At 40.6% G+C, this 17,075-nt stretch overlaps 1 protein-coding gene across 1 annotated transcript in view; it reads left to right on the forward strand.

Moving 5' to 3' along the window:
• Nucleotides 1-17,075, forward strand: part of ADGRF5 (adhesion G protein-coupled receptor F5) — an 83,737-nt gene that overhangs the window by 12,564 nt on the left and 54,098 nt on the right. The window contains 1 exon segment of the mRNA XM_020993882.2: nt 7,475-7,601. Coding sequence (XP_020849541.1) covers nt 7,497-7,601 — 105 coding nt within the window. The 5' untranslated portion in view covers nt 7,475-7,496.

Below are 17,075 nucleotides of genomic sequence, written 5' to 3' on the forward strand. Positions count from 1 at the left end.
CAGTTTCTTTATCTGTAAAATAAGGGTAATAATAGCATCTACCTCAAAGGGTTATTGTGAGGATCAAATGAGATAATATTTATAAAGTGCTTAGTAGGGTGTCTGACACATAGTAGGTACTATATAAATGCTTCTCTTCTTCTCCCTTTGTTTCCCCGGGATCCTCAATTCATAGGTCTAAAGCTGCAAGAGATATAGGAGGCCATCAAATCCAACTTCCTCATTTGACAAATACAGAAACTGAGGACCGTGGAGATAAAGGGGTTTGGCTGAGGTCACAAAGTAATCAACAGAAACGTATTTGAATCTAGTCCTATGACTTGGGAGCCTAGACTTTTTCCACTGTACCATAATGATGACATACCATCCATCTCTGTGCTCAAGAGCGACTTTGCAAGGCCTAATCCCTAAGTAAATATAGCACTTTCTGTGCCTTGAGTGACAGGGTAAATATGGGTGTCATTACTGAATGGCTCAAGAAACAATAATATTTATCATCAAAATGTGGTGAGACTGTGAGCATTCCTGCTCATTCCTTGCTTATGATGTCAATATATTCTCCACCTTCCTCTCCTTTTCTTAATTCCCAGACAGGAAAATGAAATCAGAGAAGATAAGGAAGTTACTCAAAGTTACAGACAGACATGTTCTTGAACCAAGGATGAGAAATCTTATTTCTCTGCTCTGTCTGAGGAGTCGCTGGTGCTTTGAGGCTGCTTTAGCTCAGGGTCACCATTTTCCTGTTTATAAAATGGCAAAGGGCTGAAAATTTCGGAAGATACTTGTCTCTGAAAAAATCCTTTCCTTTGATAACAATGTGTTCTGTTGATCTGAATAAGAGAGTAGTGGGACCACAATGATTTCCCCATAACTGACCCAAGTTCATTAAACAGATATACTCTGAGAGCCTTTTATGCTCAGAATCAGACAAAGCAGTAATCAGGACTGGAGGGCACAAAAATCTAAAATAATGATTTTAAAGAGTGAGTGATTTTCAGTGTATTATATTTATATTTTTAAAATCTTTCACTCAGCACTGTACAAAATAGCTAGTTTGAATAGTTAGTTAAAATAAGAAGATATCAGATATTGTATATCTGACCCTCCTCCCTCACTCTGGTTGCCATTTATTAGAGCAGAGGTCTCCTGAGAAGTAGCTTTATAGTATCCCTTACCCCGAAAAGGATGTTCTTTCCTCACAATGGGTCCCAATGTTGTGCGTCTTTCTCCTTACAGCATGGTGCTCTGGGATCTCCCCCATGATATGATGCCAGTGTTAGAGTCTCTTCCTACAACTGATTTGAAGGCACACTTATTATCTGGAAATCATTTTGTATCACTTGCCTCAGGCACCAAAATTGCTGATTATGGATCTGTGATTGGAGAATGTCATCATTAGAAAGGCAGCTAGGTGGCACAGTGGTTAGAGTGCCAGGCCTGGAGTCAGGAAGAGGAATCTTCCTGAGTTCAAATCTAGCCTCAGACACTTACTAGTTGTGTGACCCTGGGCAAGTTACTTCACCCTGTTTGCCTCGGCTTCCTCATCTGTAAAATGAGCTGGAAAAGGAAATGACAAACCACTCCAGTATCTTCGCCAAGAAAACCCCAAATGGGATCATGAAGAGTCAGATGCAACTGAAAAATGACAGAACTGAAAGCAATCCAAGAAAACCCCAAATGGGATCATGAAGAGTCAGATGCAACTGAAAAATGACAGAACTGAAAGCAATTAGAATGGACCTCAGCAGTCTAGTACAGCATTGATCTGGATAGGAATCTCCTCAATAACACTCCTAATAAATGATCATTCAGCTTGAAGACCTCCAGTGAGGGAAGTTCACTCTCCATTCCATTCTTGGGGAGTCATCATTGTTAGGATCTTATTCATTACATTAAGCTACAACTCTGAAACTATAAGACTCTGTGTTGAGAGCTAAGGGGGCCCACATAAGAGTAAGCCATGGTCTGATGTCAATGCCGCAAGGCTTTAAGCACCTAGGTGGATAGAATGTTGGACCTGAAATCAAATCCAGCCTAGACACTTACCAGCTGTGGGACTCTGGGCAAGTTATTTAACCTCTATTTTCCTCAGTTTCCTCAGCTTTAAAATGGGAATAATAATAACACCACCCCCTAGAATTGTTATGAAGATCAAATGAGATAATATTTGTAAAATGCTTAGCACAGTGCCTGGCAAGCAGTAGGTGCTTAATAAATGCTTATTCTCTTCCTCTTTCACCCCACACCCCAAGGGTTATGTCTCATTTCTTGAAGAGAGTATACACTTTTCACATGGATGAGGCAGTGAGTCCAGTTAAGTGAGTCCAATGAAGTCAACTAGGTAGTTCTTAGGCCAAATATAAGGCTCAATTCAGATGGAACTTCATCATTCAGCTTTGTCTTTAGGTCTCACCAATACCCAAACTCTGAAACAATACAACTGCATAACTGTGGAGCAAGGAAGACAAGCTTCTCCCAAGGGACTGGGGGGCTGGCTGCATGCACACACAAGTGAAGCCAGGCCAATTCTTCTTGTTCATTTGTTTCAGTCATATCCAACTCTTCGTGACCTGATTTGGGGTTCTCTTGGCTGAGACACCAGGGTGGTTTGCCATTTCCTTCTCCAGCTCATTTTACCGATGAGGAAACTGAGGCAAACAGGATCAAGTGCCTTGCCCAGAGTCACACAGCTAGTAAGTGTCTGAGGCTGGATTTGAATTCAGAAAGATGAGTCTTCCTGGATCCAGGACAAGCACTCTATGCACTTTACCACCTGGCTGCCTAATTACCGGCATACCCCTATCTCTAAGCAAGGGTTGAATGATTACTTCTCTATTACATGTTAGAAGGATTTCTTGTTCATGTATTGACTGGACTAAATGGCATCTGAGGTCTCATCCAGTTCCAGGCTTCTGTGATTCTTTGAAAATACCCTGATCTACCAAATATGTGCTGACTCCTATGGCTACTACCTGCTCCCACAGTCTCCCCATACAACTCTTTTTTTTTTTTTTGGCTAGGCAATGGGGTTAAGTGACTTGTCCAGGGTCACACAGCTAGTAAGTGTTATGTGTCTGAGGCCAGATTTGAACTCAGGTCCTCCTGAATCCAGGGCCAGTGCTCTATCCACTGCGCCACCTAGCTGCCCCTATACAACTCTTTCTACAAGCCAACAGATAGTGCCCCTGACTCTAAAATTCCCCCCTCCCCTAAATAATTTCCATATTATATTCCTGATGTAAGGGAAAGCTGTCATGAGGCATCTCTGGCCCACAACTTCATCTGTGGTCTTTCTGCCTCTCTATTCTATTCCTCTGTGATGACATAAGGAAAGTGAAGCCTCTATTAACTAGGATACTTAGAGAACAGCAAATACTAGTTAGTTGGGAGTTTGTGGTGAACTGAAATTGGTGCAGTGGAAAGAGTATTGAGCTTGGAGTCAAATGATCTAGGTTTGAGTTCTGACTCTGCTGCTTACTAGAAAGCTGCTTGATTCCTTTGGGTTTCAGTTTGTTCCTCTGTAAAGTAGGAATAATAATGTTTACGTTAATTATCTCAGTTGGTTGTGGAGAGAGGATCAAAGGAGATAAGTGTGGAAGGGCTTTATAAGCGTGAAGTACTATCTAAATATTCATTCTCAGGTTTTTTTTTAAATGAGAAATATTTTTCATTTTAACTCTTGGTGCTAAAAATTAAAATCTAAAATAATTAGTTCAATTTCTTGCCTGTGTAAGTACAACACACTGAACATAATGGAATAGTTGTTTGATGAATGAGGATTTTAAATGACACTAGAGTGATAATTCTGAAATTATTCATCATGGCAGGCTGGTAGAGAGGAATCAGAGAAGTCATCCATGGGACTGACTAGTTCAGCTGAAACAGCAAACCTAGTGAGATGTTAGCCAAGTACAACAAGGATGTGGAAGAATTTGTTTAACACAGAAGCTATGTTTATCAAAGAACTTTCATGGACAGTTCCTGAGAGAGAAAGAGGACATGAAAGTTTATGGTTTCAGAATTTTGAGTCATCCTAAGCACATGGGTTTTCTTCACTCATGTACCTCTTTGGAAGATTTCTTTAAGTGTGCGCTCACTCCCTTCAACAAATACTGAGTTGCATTAGTGAGAGAGTACGACCCAAGGTTATTATTAATGTTTTGGCTATTAAACCTGTGTGGACTGTAATGTAGTTATTATTCTTGCATTTATTTAATCTATACATACCTGTAATATTATTATTAATTCTTTTGCCTTATTTCTAAGGAAACAGTAATGTTTAAAATTTAAATATGTCATCATTGTGAGTAACTGTTTTCTATAAATGGAAGCACATTGAGAGCTAACAACATGGTGAATAGGGAGAGTGGTATTCCACCATAATAGAATTATTCAAAAGATCTTGGTAACCACTCAGTGGTGATCCTTCTCCAAGAACCTAGTCTTGCCACTTGAAAGGGTAGGGCAAATTTAGACAGTCAACCCAGAAAGTGAGTAGATATGTGTATTGAGTAGTGGGGAACAGTCCAAAAACTGACTGAGGTAAACATGAGTCTCTGTAATGTGGCTGGCCACCCCCATGTACCTATTACACAAAGTAGGAATTAAACAAGTTTCTTTATTGACGCATTAATATTTTAAGAGAAATTGATGAATTCTTTCCAACCCTAATTGATTCCCTATCTATACTATCTCCCTTTACAGCTATACCAAACACTGTCTTCTCAAGTCTCTCACTCCACTTCCTGATCCCTCCCTCCTCAGAAAACCATTCCATATACTTTACTGAGAACATAGAAGCCACTAACCTTTTCTCTCTTCCATCTCAAAATGCCCTTGACATTATCCCTATCTTCCTTCCTTTACTCTGGTCTCTAAAGAAATGATGGCCTTTTTCCTCAATAAGGCCAGTCCCCCTACCTGTACCCCAACCCCTTCCTCTCCCATCTCCTCTGGCAACTTACCTCCCTAATGATACCTTTTCTCTAATCTTAATCTTCCATTATCTCCTGTTTCATTTCTTGCTACCTACAAATGGACCTAAATTTTCACAGTCTTTAAAAAATGTTCACTTGATCCCATCATTCCTTCAAGCTGCCATCTTGTATCTTTTCCCCCTTACATAACCAAACCAACATGGTAAAGTAGCAAGAATGCTAGGTCTAGAATCAAGTGACCTATGCTCAAATTTCAGCTCTATCACTTATTAATTGTACTATCTTTGGCATTTCCTTTAACCACTCTGTGCCTTACTTTCCTTAACTGTAAAACTGGAGTGTTGGGCTGTTAAAGCTACTTCTAACTCTCTATAACCATAAAGTGTGAACTCTTAGAAAAAAGCTTTCTGTACGCCTCACCTCCACTTTCTCTCCCCACCATAACATCTTAGTCTTTTGACCTTCTCTCTCATCTGAAATCGCTCTTTCTAAAGTTAACAGTGATCTCTTCTTTGGTAAATGTCATGATCTTTTCTCAGTCTCCATCATTATTAATCTCACTGTAACATTTGATATGACGTTACCTTTGGTTTTGATATTTGCTGTTACCACCTTCTACTCTTGAATTGTCCCTCCCCTCTTGCCTTCTTGATTCTGTTGCTGTTCTGTCCTTCCTCTTTGAAAAGGACCAATGACATTGTGAGGGTGATGTCTTGACGTGCCCGTGAATTGGATTTAAGTGAGGCAGAGTTGCACAAAGTCATCAGACTCGCTCTCTCCTCTAGAGTCATCAAAGTCCAGTGGCAAGACAAAGGTTAAGATGACTGGCAACAACCCAGGATGCAGTGGGTGACTGACCACTCCTTTTCAGTCTTCTTTTTCTGGGTTACCATCTGTATCCCACCCTCTAGCTGTGGGTGTACTACAAGGCTCTGTTGTTGTCCCTCTTTGCCCTTCTTTCTACAATCTCTTTTGATGACCTAATCAACTCTTTTGGGTTCAACTGTCACGTTTATAGAGATGACATGCACAGCTATTTACTGAGCCCTTGTCTCTTTCGTGAGCTCTAGGACCATATCACCAACTGCCTTTTGGACGTTTAAAACCGGCTACTCAGCAGCTATCTTAAACTCAACATGTCCAAAACAGTACTCATTTTCTATCCTCAAAATACCCACCTCTCTTCTAGACTTTCTTATTTCTGTCAAAGGCAGAAGGCAATAGATGTACACATTTAGGTGTGTACATATTATTTCTCCTGATAAAATACAAGCTGGTTAGAACTCAAGAGAGAGTACTTCATTTTTGTACCTGGCAGTGTCTGGTATATATAGTAAGAGTTTAATAGAAGCTTAGTGATTGATTGACTTGCCTAAAGAAAGAAGTCTGAGAATTTTAGAAATCCATACTGAGCATTGTTTTTGTTGTTGTATAGTCATTTTTCAGTCATGTCTGACTCTTCATGATACCTTTTGGGGTTTTCTTAGCAAAGATACTGGAGTAGTTTGCCATTTCCTTCTCCAGCTCATTTTATGGATGAGAAAACTGAGGCAAACAGGGTTAAGTATCTAAGGTCAGATTTGAACTTAGGTCTTCCTGACTCCAAGCCTGGCACTCTATCCACTGTGCCATGTAGCTGCCCCAATACTGAGCATTAGGAGACAGTGAAAAATTGGGGTGAGGTCAGCTCACCCATATGCTCAAGTCTCTCCTCGGTGGTAAATCAGGAGTTTAGGATGGCTCAGCATCCTTCAGGCCTTCAGACTGGGTCTCATTTCAGTTCTGCAGATTGACTTGTCATGATACCAAGTGGAAGGATCAAAAAAAAAATTAAATGACTACCCTAACCTCCTGATTCATTCCCAGGCAGAATCATCCTGAGGGACTCACAGGGAAAGAGAACTGAGCTCTAACAAAGAAGCATGCAGTATGTTACCACTTTTTAGATGCAACAGAGATTAATCTGGCCATAAAAATTTGTTCCCTCAATCAAGCATTGCAAAGAGTTTCCAAAAATCATTAGGCTGCCACAAAAAGATATGTTCAGTTTCCAAAACTCCTAAATAATAATGTCTTTCAGCATGGAATAGTAGAAAGAATTCTGGATTGGGGTCAGAGAATCTGTTTCAGTCCCATACTGGCTTCTTGCTATGTGTGTGGCATTGGGTAAAGCACCTCCCCACTATTGGTCTCAGTTTCTTCGTGTGTCAAACGAGGGGCTTGAGCTAAATTTTCTCTAAGGACTTTTCCATTTCCAAATCTACCTATGACTGTTCTGTCTTCCTCTGCTTCCTCCTCTAGTCTTAAATGTTCTACTTCTCTCTATTTCACCAGATGAATTCTCACAGGCAAGAGTCTAGGAGCCTAGAGAGAGACGATTTTTTTTTGCGGCTTTTCTTTTTCCATCCCACTTGAAGAAGTCCTTCACCATTGTTGCTTTGCAAATAAGATTTTTTCATTTTTTCCATGCTATAAATAAGTAACAAGTTTATCAATCTACTGCTCTACTACTACAAATCACGTTATTCTTATTTCAGGCCATACAACAAACCTGAAGACATGAATTCCCCAGGGAAATCAATTTTCTGTTTTGTGTTCCTGATCGTGACTTACTCTTCTCAAGCTTCACTGAACTTGAATCTTGGCTCCATTGTCCATTCCTCGGTGGGTAAACCTAACCCCGGTCCTTCTCCTCCCTTATTTTTGCCTGCTGTTCTGGGAACTTCGTGTATTATAAATATTCTCCTTCACAAGTTTCAAAGGCACCAAGAGGGCATTGGGAGGGTAGAGTTTGTTGCTCTTAGGACAAAAGAGTAAGATAAGGGGAAAGTGATATAAGCACATTAGATGGATTATTGTTAGGAGTGTTTTAATATCAACAATAACCAAAAATAGAACACATTCCATGCACTGAGTAAAGTGGTCACTATAAACTTAACTCACCAAGAGCAAAAAGAAAACAAAACTAAGTGCTGGACAAAGGACAAAATTATTACAAATGCCTACTCGTGTTAGTCAGGGTATGGACCAGGAAGTACTTCTGAAGCTCTAAGCAATTGTTAGCACCTCACATGGGGACTCGTATTTGCGCAATTCATGCTGGGGATCTTGGCATCTCTAAAGAAGGTGCTAGCTCATACTAGCCTGTTAGAATTACAAAGAAATTTAGCAATCAGTTGTTCAGAGTTTCAACGAACACTGGTTCATCCATCACAATATATTACCAGTCTGCAAAATGGAGTGCAAAATCAGATATTTTACTCCTAAAGGTCCTCACTCCTTAAAATCTAAAATCTTTCAGTAGAATATAAGTTCCTTAAGACTAGGGACTACTGTTTTATTTTTCCCTTTGTATCTTCAACACCATCATAATGTCTTTTAATTCAATCAGTATTGGATAAATGCTAGAATAGTATTAGATATGTTTTAGTATTTGACAAATTTGATTCAGCCAAATATTTGATTTATCCAGCATTTCTTAACACTGATTGAATTGAATTGGATGGAATCAAATCAAACTGAATAAAATTGAATTGAAACTTTTTTTCATAATCACAGTTCAAAGTTTGAACTTTTAGTACACAAATCATGCTAGGGTTGGGGAGGCAGAGAATGTCTCCTCCATGACATAGGAAATGTGTGGTCATCTAGCCTTTGCTGAAGGCCTCCAATGAGAAGGCACCCACTATCAATCAACCAGTAAACATTTATTAAAGACCTACTATGTGTCAGGCACTGCACTAAGCACTACCTCCTGAGATAGCTCATTTCACTTTAAGATAGCTCTGATTGTCACTTCTGTGACACTTTCCCTCATCTCAACAACTAATGCTGATCCTTGCCTTCCTCTGCAAATCTCTCATGCCTCTCACTCAGGACCCTCCTATGCTCTCATCTCATAACCACTTTAATGATAGCAATTTGTACATGTGTCTCATCTTCCAAAGAGACAGTAAGCTTCTTGAGGGCAGGACTGTGTTCATTTTAAATCTTCACACTTCAAGTGGCAAGCACAGAGCCTTATGTAAATTAATGTCATGATAAAAATCCATTGAACAGAAATAAAAGTGCTTCTTTTTGCTCTGCCTCTAACCTGTTTCTCCCACCCTTTTTTCAGTCACTGCTCCCTAAGCCACCAGGAGCCACTGTGCTGAGACATCTATGCTATAGGGTCCGTTCTAGAACTCAAATTGTTTGTCTCCCAATCTAATGCACTTTCTAATACTTCTCCTGTTCATTAGAAAATTAAATACAAATCTCTGCATATAAGATGGGCAGTATGTTTATCCAAAAACTCCTGAGAAAAGGATATAAAATTTAGACTTACACATGGAGAAAACTTGTTGGTTCTAGAACAGGGGTGGGGAACCTGCAGCCTCCAGGCCACATGTGGCCCTCTTAGGTCCTCAAGCTTGGCCCTTTGACTGAATCCAAACTGCACTAGATTATTTCATTTGATTACCATAGCCACCTTTTGAGGTAAATGACTTGCCTAGGGTCACATAGCTAGTAAGTTTCTGAGGCAGGATTTGAACTCAGGTGTCTCTGACTTAAAGTCTAGCATTTTATCCACTGTGCTAAGTAGCTGTCTCTCTATAGCAAACATCAGACTGAGATATTGTGTCCCTCTTAAAATCGGCCTAGGTTTTTCACGTTACAGGAAATCCATTTGTCATGGCTGTTAGGCTTCTGCTCTAGAGGCTAAAATAATATTTTTATGATCACATCATCTATAAAATTTTCACATGGCCTTCTTAGGTCAGTTGGATAAACAATGGTGACCTTGATGCATAGTTTATAAATGAGCATCGTGTCTTTTTTTAGGGCTTCCCACTTGAAGTGCTACTCTATTGTAAACTATTTTTCCCCCAGAATCTATGGAACAAAAGACCGTACCATGATTCAGCATCCTTAATGCACTTACCACTACACCGCTTAGGAGTTGGTGTCTTTGCACTCACTGTTGACTGTAAAGTAACAATAATGGCATAGTCATAGACCATTAGAGCTCCTCGGAGGTCATCTAGACCCAACTCCCCCCACCTCTTATTATAGAAGGGGAAATGAGAGCCAGTGAAGGGTGCAGTGGCCAAGGTCATCTGGCAAGTAAGTGGAAAATGGTGATGCGAACCCTGCCCTCCACACTCTGAGTCTAGGGCTCTTTCTATCATTCCATACTTGGGTTGAATCTTTAAATATATTTTCAAAGAGCTATTTAAATATATTGGGTTGAATCTTAAAATGTATTTTCAAAGAGCTATAAAATGATGAATGAGTTTACATAATCCTATATGGATTTATTAAGTCTCTACCATGCTAGGCACAATAGATACTGAAATGCATCATAGAACTCATAGCTTTGGTTGTTAATTGCTGCTGTTCATCCTTCGTTCTCAAAGAGGACCGTGACACCAGAGAGGTGATGCCATGGCATGCAAGTGAATTGGATTAAAGTGAGGGAGGGCTGTGTAAAGTCACCAGCCTCACTCTCTCCTCCAGAGCCATCTGGGTCCAGTGGCCAGACACATATCAGGGTGACTGGAAATGGCCCCAGATGCAGTCGAAGACTTTGGCCTTTTAAAGCTAAGGCCACACATGTGATAGGGAACACAGTGCCCAAACTGGGCATGCTCAAAAGGCTCCTCAATGGCACCCCCATGAAAGAACCAAGCATGCTGAGAAACCCTGGCTATACCTGCTATCCCTCATTCTTGACACATTGCCTGGTTGTTGTTGTTTTTTTTTTCACTCATACATTTTCCCTGAGGATGTCCTTTATACAAATGTTTCCTTATTTGTCATATTGTTGTTGTTGTTGTACAGTTGTTTTCCAAGCATGCCTGACTCTTTCTGACCCCATTTGGAGTTTTCTTGATAAAGATACTAGAGTGATTGCCATTTCCTTCTCCAACTCATATGACAGATGAGGAATTGAGGCAAATAGGGTCAAATGACTTGCCCAGGGTCACACAACTAGTAAGTGTCTGAAGCCAAATTTGAGCTCAGAAAGATGAGTCTTCCTGACTCTAGGCCTCTCATCTAGTTGCCCTCTACTCCTTGTAAACTGAAGCCTGTTCCTACCTACTACACACTTCTCCATTTCCATACCAACAAGACTTACTTTAAATTCCACAGAGAATGAAATATTCCTTTTTCATGACCAAACGATAACATGGGTAAAAGAATGCTATTAAAACATGAGCTTTTGTTTTTAGGAGAAGTTTAAGGAGGCATTAAAAAAGCTTTGCAGTTTCTCAAGGGCAATCCAGCCTGTTTTCCTCCTGTTTAATTCTGGACTCAACCCGACAAAATGAAAAACAAATCCTGTCCTCAAAGAAATAGTTTTTTGAAAATCTGCATTACATAAGGCATAAATCCTGGAGGTTAGGCCGATAATATTACCTTTGAGTTAAAGATATAGCTCAAATTCTTAAAATATTACTTAAAATATTTGAAGTACTTATCTCTAAGCAACTTTAAAAAACCTAACCCAACAACTCTACAAATACTGGATCTGAACAAGGTCATTAGCATTTCAACTATATTTAAAACATATAAACAAAATTATGGGAAGATTCAATGACTCACCCAATCAGTCACCTGTACAGGCAGAAATAGAATTCCTGAATCTCAAAATGGTGCTTTCCCAGCAAGACTACTTCCTTTCCCAAACTAGGAAAAAGACCTAAGTAACATGAGAACTTTCATAGCTCAGGAGCCTCCCCTGTATGATTTGGAATTTTCGTGACCTGGGTTCTAATTCCAGGTATTCTGTCAACCAGCTAATATGACTGTATTTAAATCCTTCAATCTCTCTAAATCTTACTATACTAGCTTAATATGTAAGATAGGTATGGCCAAGTAGCTATTCAGAGTACGATATCTGTGCAAGCCACTAGGGGGCACTCCATGGTCTGGGTTATAAACTCAGTAAACTGCCTACATGGGTAGGACCTCAGCTTTTCCCCTTTCAGTTCCACTGGATTCCTATCTAGTGTAAGGGTATGATTAATTCCCATCAATAATTCATAGTTTATCAAATGCTTCTAACCCCGATTCTAACAAGGTTGTCATCTTTTTTCCAAACTTCACTTGACTCCCAAAGAGTTAACTTACTCATTAACATGTAGATGCGTATATTTACTAAAATAAAATCAAACTCAGCAAATTATTGTTTTTTAAAAAGCATCACAAAAGCAGGGTAGCACTGCTAAGCACCCTCACCCTCGTCGTGGACATGCTGCGTTGCTTTCTTGCTTCCACTGGGAAGTGGGAGAGAAGAATTTCTAAGTATCCATGGAAGATCAAAGCCCAAGTGGGAGGAGAATTCAGCTTACTGCCCTCAGCTCTCATAAGGGCTAGTCTCTACTCCTAGCTGCCAGTCTGAAGTTGGGTATCCCAGCCAGGTGCCTCAGGGAACACAGATGCAGTATTTTTCTCTGCTTAAGGGGTCTCAAAGTGGTTCCCCAGGTGACCCAAACTCAAACATTTGTGGGTAGCCCCCTGTTTAGTGTCTTCATGGGCTGGCCAGCTTTCTACTTAATCATCAGTCTGCAAGGGTAACCATCTTCGGAATGCATGCTGCTAGTTGGAACCCCTGATAGAGCAAGAAACAAAGTGCCCTGAGGGATAGGGAGATTGTCCCACTAGGTTGAATGATGCAAATCACTTTTTCTATCTTTTAAAAAAAAAGTCTCTCTATCCTAGGAAATCTTGTACGACCTTTTCCCTTCCATTTACTATAACTCCCTAAGGCTACTCAGTCCCACACTTCCTGTCTCTCTATAGCTTCCAGATGTGGCTAATGTAAGGTGATCAAGCAAGAAAGAATTTATTAAGCATTAACTATGTGCCATCTAATATACCAAGCATTGGGGATACAAAGTAAGGTAAAAATAGTTTCTGCCCTCAAGGAGTTTACATTTTAATTGAAACACATAGATGAGAGGGCAGCTAGGTGGTGCCGTGGGTCAGAGCATTGGGCTTAGAATCAGGAAGGCATCTTCATGAGTTTAAATCTAGCCTCAGACACTTACCAGCTGTGTGACTCTGGGCAATTCACTAAATCTCTTTGCCTCAGTTCCTCACCTGTAAAATGAACTGGAGAAAAAAATGGCAAACCACTCCAGTATCTTTGCCAGGAAAACCCCAAATGGGGTCACAAAGAGTCAGATACAGCTGAACAACAATAAGACAAGAGTGCCATATGAGTTAATGTATTTGTAAATGTAAGCAATACACAAATGCAAAATAAAAAAGAGACATTTAGAGTTTCACAAACACCTGTGTTTTTGAATTAAGTAAAAGTGGGCTGACTTCTGGACCCATCCCTACTTAATATCCATCTCTATTAGTGCCTATATTCTTAGGAAATTCCTTCTTTGGAGGGGCACCATCCCAAGGACTTTCACTGCACACTGAGAGGAGACATCTATCCTTAACTGCTGAATGTCAAGATCACTCCATGAGATCGCTAGCCCATTGGGTACATTGCAAAATTGTGAAATGTGAGAAGGTTGTCTTCAGCATCCTTCCCTTCTTGCTCAATGCCCAATATTCCTATATGGGTGTTTTTACCATACTGTCTACACACTACCTTCACCCAAATACACTTTTTCCTGCTCTTAGGGTGATCTATAATCAGTTCTCTCTGATGCTGCTTTCAGTGTAAGGTCTCCACAAGAAGAACTTCCCTTCTTAGTAGAATATAAGGTCCTTGAGGGCATTGCTTTGGTACCTAACACAGGGCCTAGCACATACTGAACTTGGTGGGAAAAGCATGGGCTTTGAGTAAGATGACATGAGTTCCTGCTTCTGCCACTTACTACTTGTGTGACTTTGGTCAAATCATTTTATCTTTCTGAGACTTAGTTTCCTCACTCTTAAAATGATAGGATTGAGCTAGACATATTTTAAGGTCCCTTTGGACTCTAACCCTTTGAGCGTATGAACTGAAACAAATTTTCCTGGCCCACTACTATTTTATTCCCCTGCATTCCTCTGATTTGATTCATCTTTGTGTTTCTTTCTCTGGTGCTCCAGCTCTCTGTTCCTTTCAAGATGACAATTAACTGATGTGATCGACTAACAAAGATTTTGTCTTCTAGCAGTTGGAATAAGTCAACATGGAATGGGTTACTCTCCTGTACTAGTTAACTTACTATTAATGGAGCTATCCAGGGTCATTCTAAAAAGGAGAGAGGGAAGAGAGGTAGGGAATAAGCATTTATAAAGTATGTTGGGCACTGTGCTCTGCCCTTTACTGATATTACCTCATTTGATACAAAAACCCTGGGACTTAGGTGCTATTATGAGCCCCATTTTACAGTTGAAGAAACTGAGACAGACAGCAGTTATAACTTGTTCAGGGTCACATGGAAAGTATGTTTCTGAGGCTGGATTTAAACTCATGTCTTCCTGATTCCAGGCCTATTGCTCTATCCAATGTGCTACCTTGCTTTGGCAAGGATTGGAATAGACTACTTATATAGTCCCTTTCTGGTTCTTAAGATCCTATGATTCTAGTCTATGAATCGGCTAGGAATGTCCTTCTGGAGGCAATTGTCCAGCAGAGATACATGTGGATGAATAAAATGTGAATTTCAAACCAGATGGAGCAGATGCTACCATAGCAGGTGTAAGGATAGAGAAGGAGGATATTTGGGGAGTAGATAGGGCTTTTTGGTGTAACCTGCTGAAATCACACATTTGAGGGTGTCACTGTTCCAGTTTCTCCATTTCAGGGGTGGAACTAAAGGGCTTTTCTCCATGCCTTCACTACTTTTGTCCCCCTACAATTTGTAGAAGCTATAATGTCCAATAGGTGGGACATTTCCAGGAATTGAAGACCTTGTCTCTTCCAGCTGATACCCTGCCATCAGGAAATCCCCACCCCTAAGCTGGACATTGTCACTTGAGATATTCATCTAGTCCAATCTACATGAGACATGTGAGGGGAAACCTAGGCTGGAGGCACAACTTTATTGGCCGCAATCCATGCACCAAAGAGTATCATGAGCTCATCAGCAAGGAATGGTGTGTCCCTGTATGTTCTGTTCAAAAACACCAGACGCAAGTTGCTGGTGTGCCCCAACAGAAGAATAAGCATCTCAGCTCCCAGAATACTGTACTGACACCCCATGTTCTCTAAGGCTACCAGGAGCAGTGCTAGGCACATCATGGCAGGCCATTCTTAACAAGTGATTTGTATTGGAGAACAATCACCAGCTCCATCCCAACTCCCATTTCTTTTGTCAAATACCCATGAAGTTCCATCTGACTATCAGTGGCTCCATGAAATGAAAGCCAATAAGCACTTATTTTTTGTAAGTAGTAGTTTCTGCCATAAATTTTGGTGCACATTTATAAGCTCCTGCTACTAGGGAGGCTGAGGCTGGTGGCTTTCTTGAGCTCAGGTGTTCTAAGATGCAGTGGGCATAAGCTGAACAAGTGTTTGCACTAATTTTCACATTGCTATAGTGAACTTTTGGGAGCAGGGGGCCTAAGAAGCACCAGCCCAGGTTAGAAACAGAGCAGGTTAAAGTTTTCATTCCAATTCCCTGTGCGATCAGGCTCAAGAGTGACCACTGTACTTCCATACTGGGCAAGATGGGGAAGCTTAGTCTCAAGTAATAATGATGATAACAAATCAAATAAAATAATAGCTTGTTAATTTTGACTCTATTTTAGTAAACATGCAGAATTATATGTGAATGAATAATCCTTTTAAAGTTATACAAAGTTCAGAAAGAGATTAAAACCTTGTGGGATTGGGGGCTAGAGCCATTTAAATAATTATGAATTACTGATGGGAATTAATCCTACCTTTAAGGCTACATAGGAACCCCAAGTGGCACCAAGCCTGGAAAAAGTTGAGAAGAACTGGCAGGAAAGAGGTCCTGTCCATTCAGGAGCTGAGCTGACAGCTTGGGTCACAGAATGCCTTCTGATGGCTTGAATAGAAAGTGGAATTTTAGAATTTGAGTCTTAGTCTAACCTATTCACAAAATGAATACCATTATTGGCTGGTTGCTGTCCTTCATGCTTAAAGAGGACCAACATGGCATCACTATGTTGGAGTCAAGGTACAGTGTGTCCAACTATGGCTGATCAGACCAATATTAGCTTGGAAGGCTCTACCACAAGTCAGGCACAAATAGCCCATATGAACGTTTGGAGTGGTGACTGAATTTGTGCACCTCATGTTTCTTTTGAGCTACTGCAATTCTGCTTTGCTCATAGAGCACAGCGCCTTCTTTGATGTGGGCACACCATACTGGGCAGTCCTTTGCCAGTGTGTAATCAATTCTTAGAGAAGGTCCTTGTATTGCTTCGTCTGACCTCTGTGTGAGAGCTTGACTTGTTTGAGTATTCCATAAAATAGTTTTCAGGCAAACATACTTTTGGCATTCAAACATGGCCAGCCCATGAGAGTTTTGCTCTCTTCAGTAGAAGATATCTCTGCTCTCTACCGTAAAGGACCATAATGATATCTGCTTCCATTCCTAAGACTGGAAAAGAGAGAGACAGAGACAGAAAGAAAGGGTGAAAGAGAGAGACAGAGATAGAGAGGGAAAGAAAGATGGAGACAGAGATGGAGGAAGGGAGACGGCGAGGGAGGGAGAGAGTAACACAGAGAGAGAGAGAGAGAGAGAGAGAGAGAGAGAGAGAGAGAGAGAGAGAGAGAGAGAGAGAGAGAGACAGAGAGAGACAGAGAGAGAGACAGAGAGACAGAGAGCACTTCCCATTTCCTATTCTTCTCCCACTACTTACCCAGGAGGAGCAGAGGAAAGAATTCAAAGCAGCCTTGTGTTCTTCAGTCCTGCTCAGAAATTGGAGCCAAAGAAGACAGGAAGCAGAAAATTTGTAGCAGTATACATTGCCTCTTTACCCTCCTTGGCTCCTAAGAATATACATAAAATCCAACATGAGAACAGCAGCAGAGTTGTGTGGACCATGTGGTACTATGGAAAGTGGACCAGGATTGTAATCAGAGGAACTGAGTTCAACTCTCAACTTTGCTACTTGCTTTTGCTGTGTGACCTTGGGCAAATCACTCTGGTCTCAGTTTCCTCATCTATTAAAATGATTTCTAAGGATCTATGCTCCTTTCAGATCTTTCAGAGTTCAGTCATTCTC

Source organism: Phascolarctos cinereus, unplaced genomic scaffold (assembly GCF_003287225.1).
Source record: "Phascolarctos cinereus isolate Bilbo 61053 unplaced genomic scaffold, phaCin_HiC Scaffold_5;HRSCAF=322, whole genome shotgun sequence".
Lineage (NCBI taxonomy): Eukaryota > Metazoa > Chordata > Mammalia > Diprotodontia > Phascolarctidae > Phascolarctos > Phascolarctos cinereus.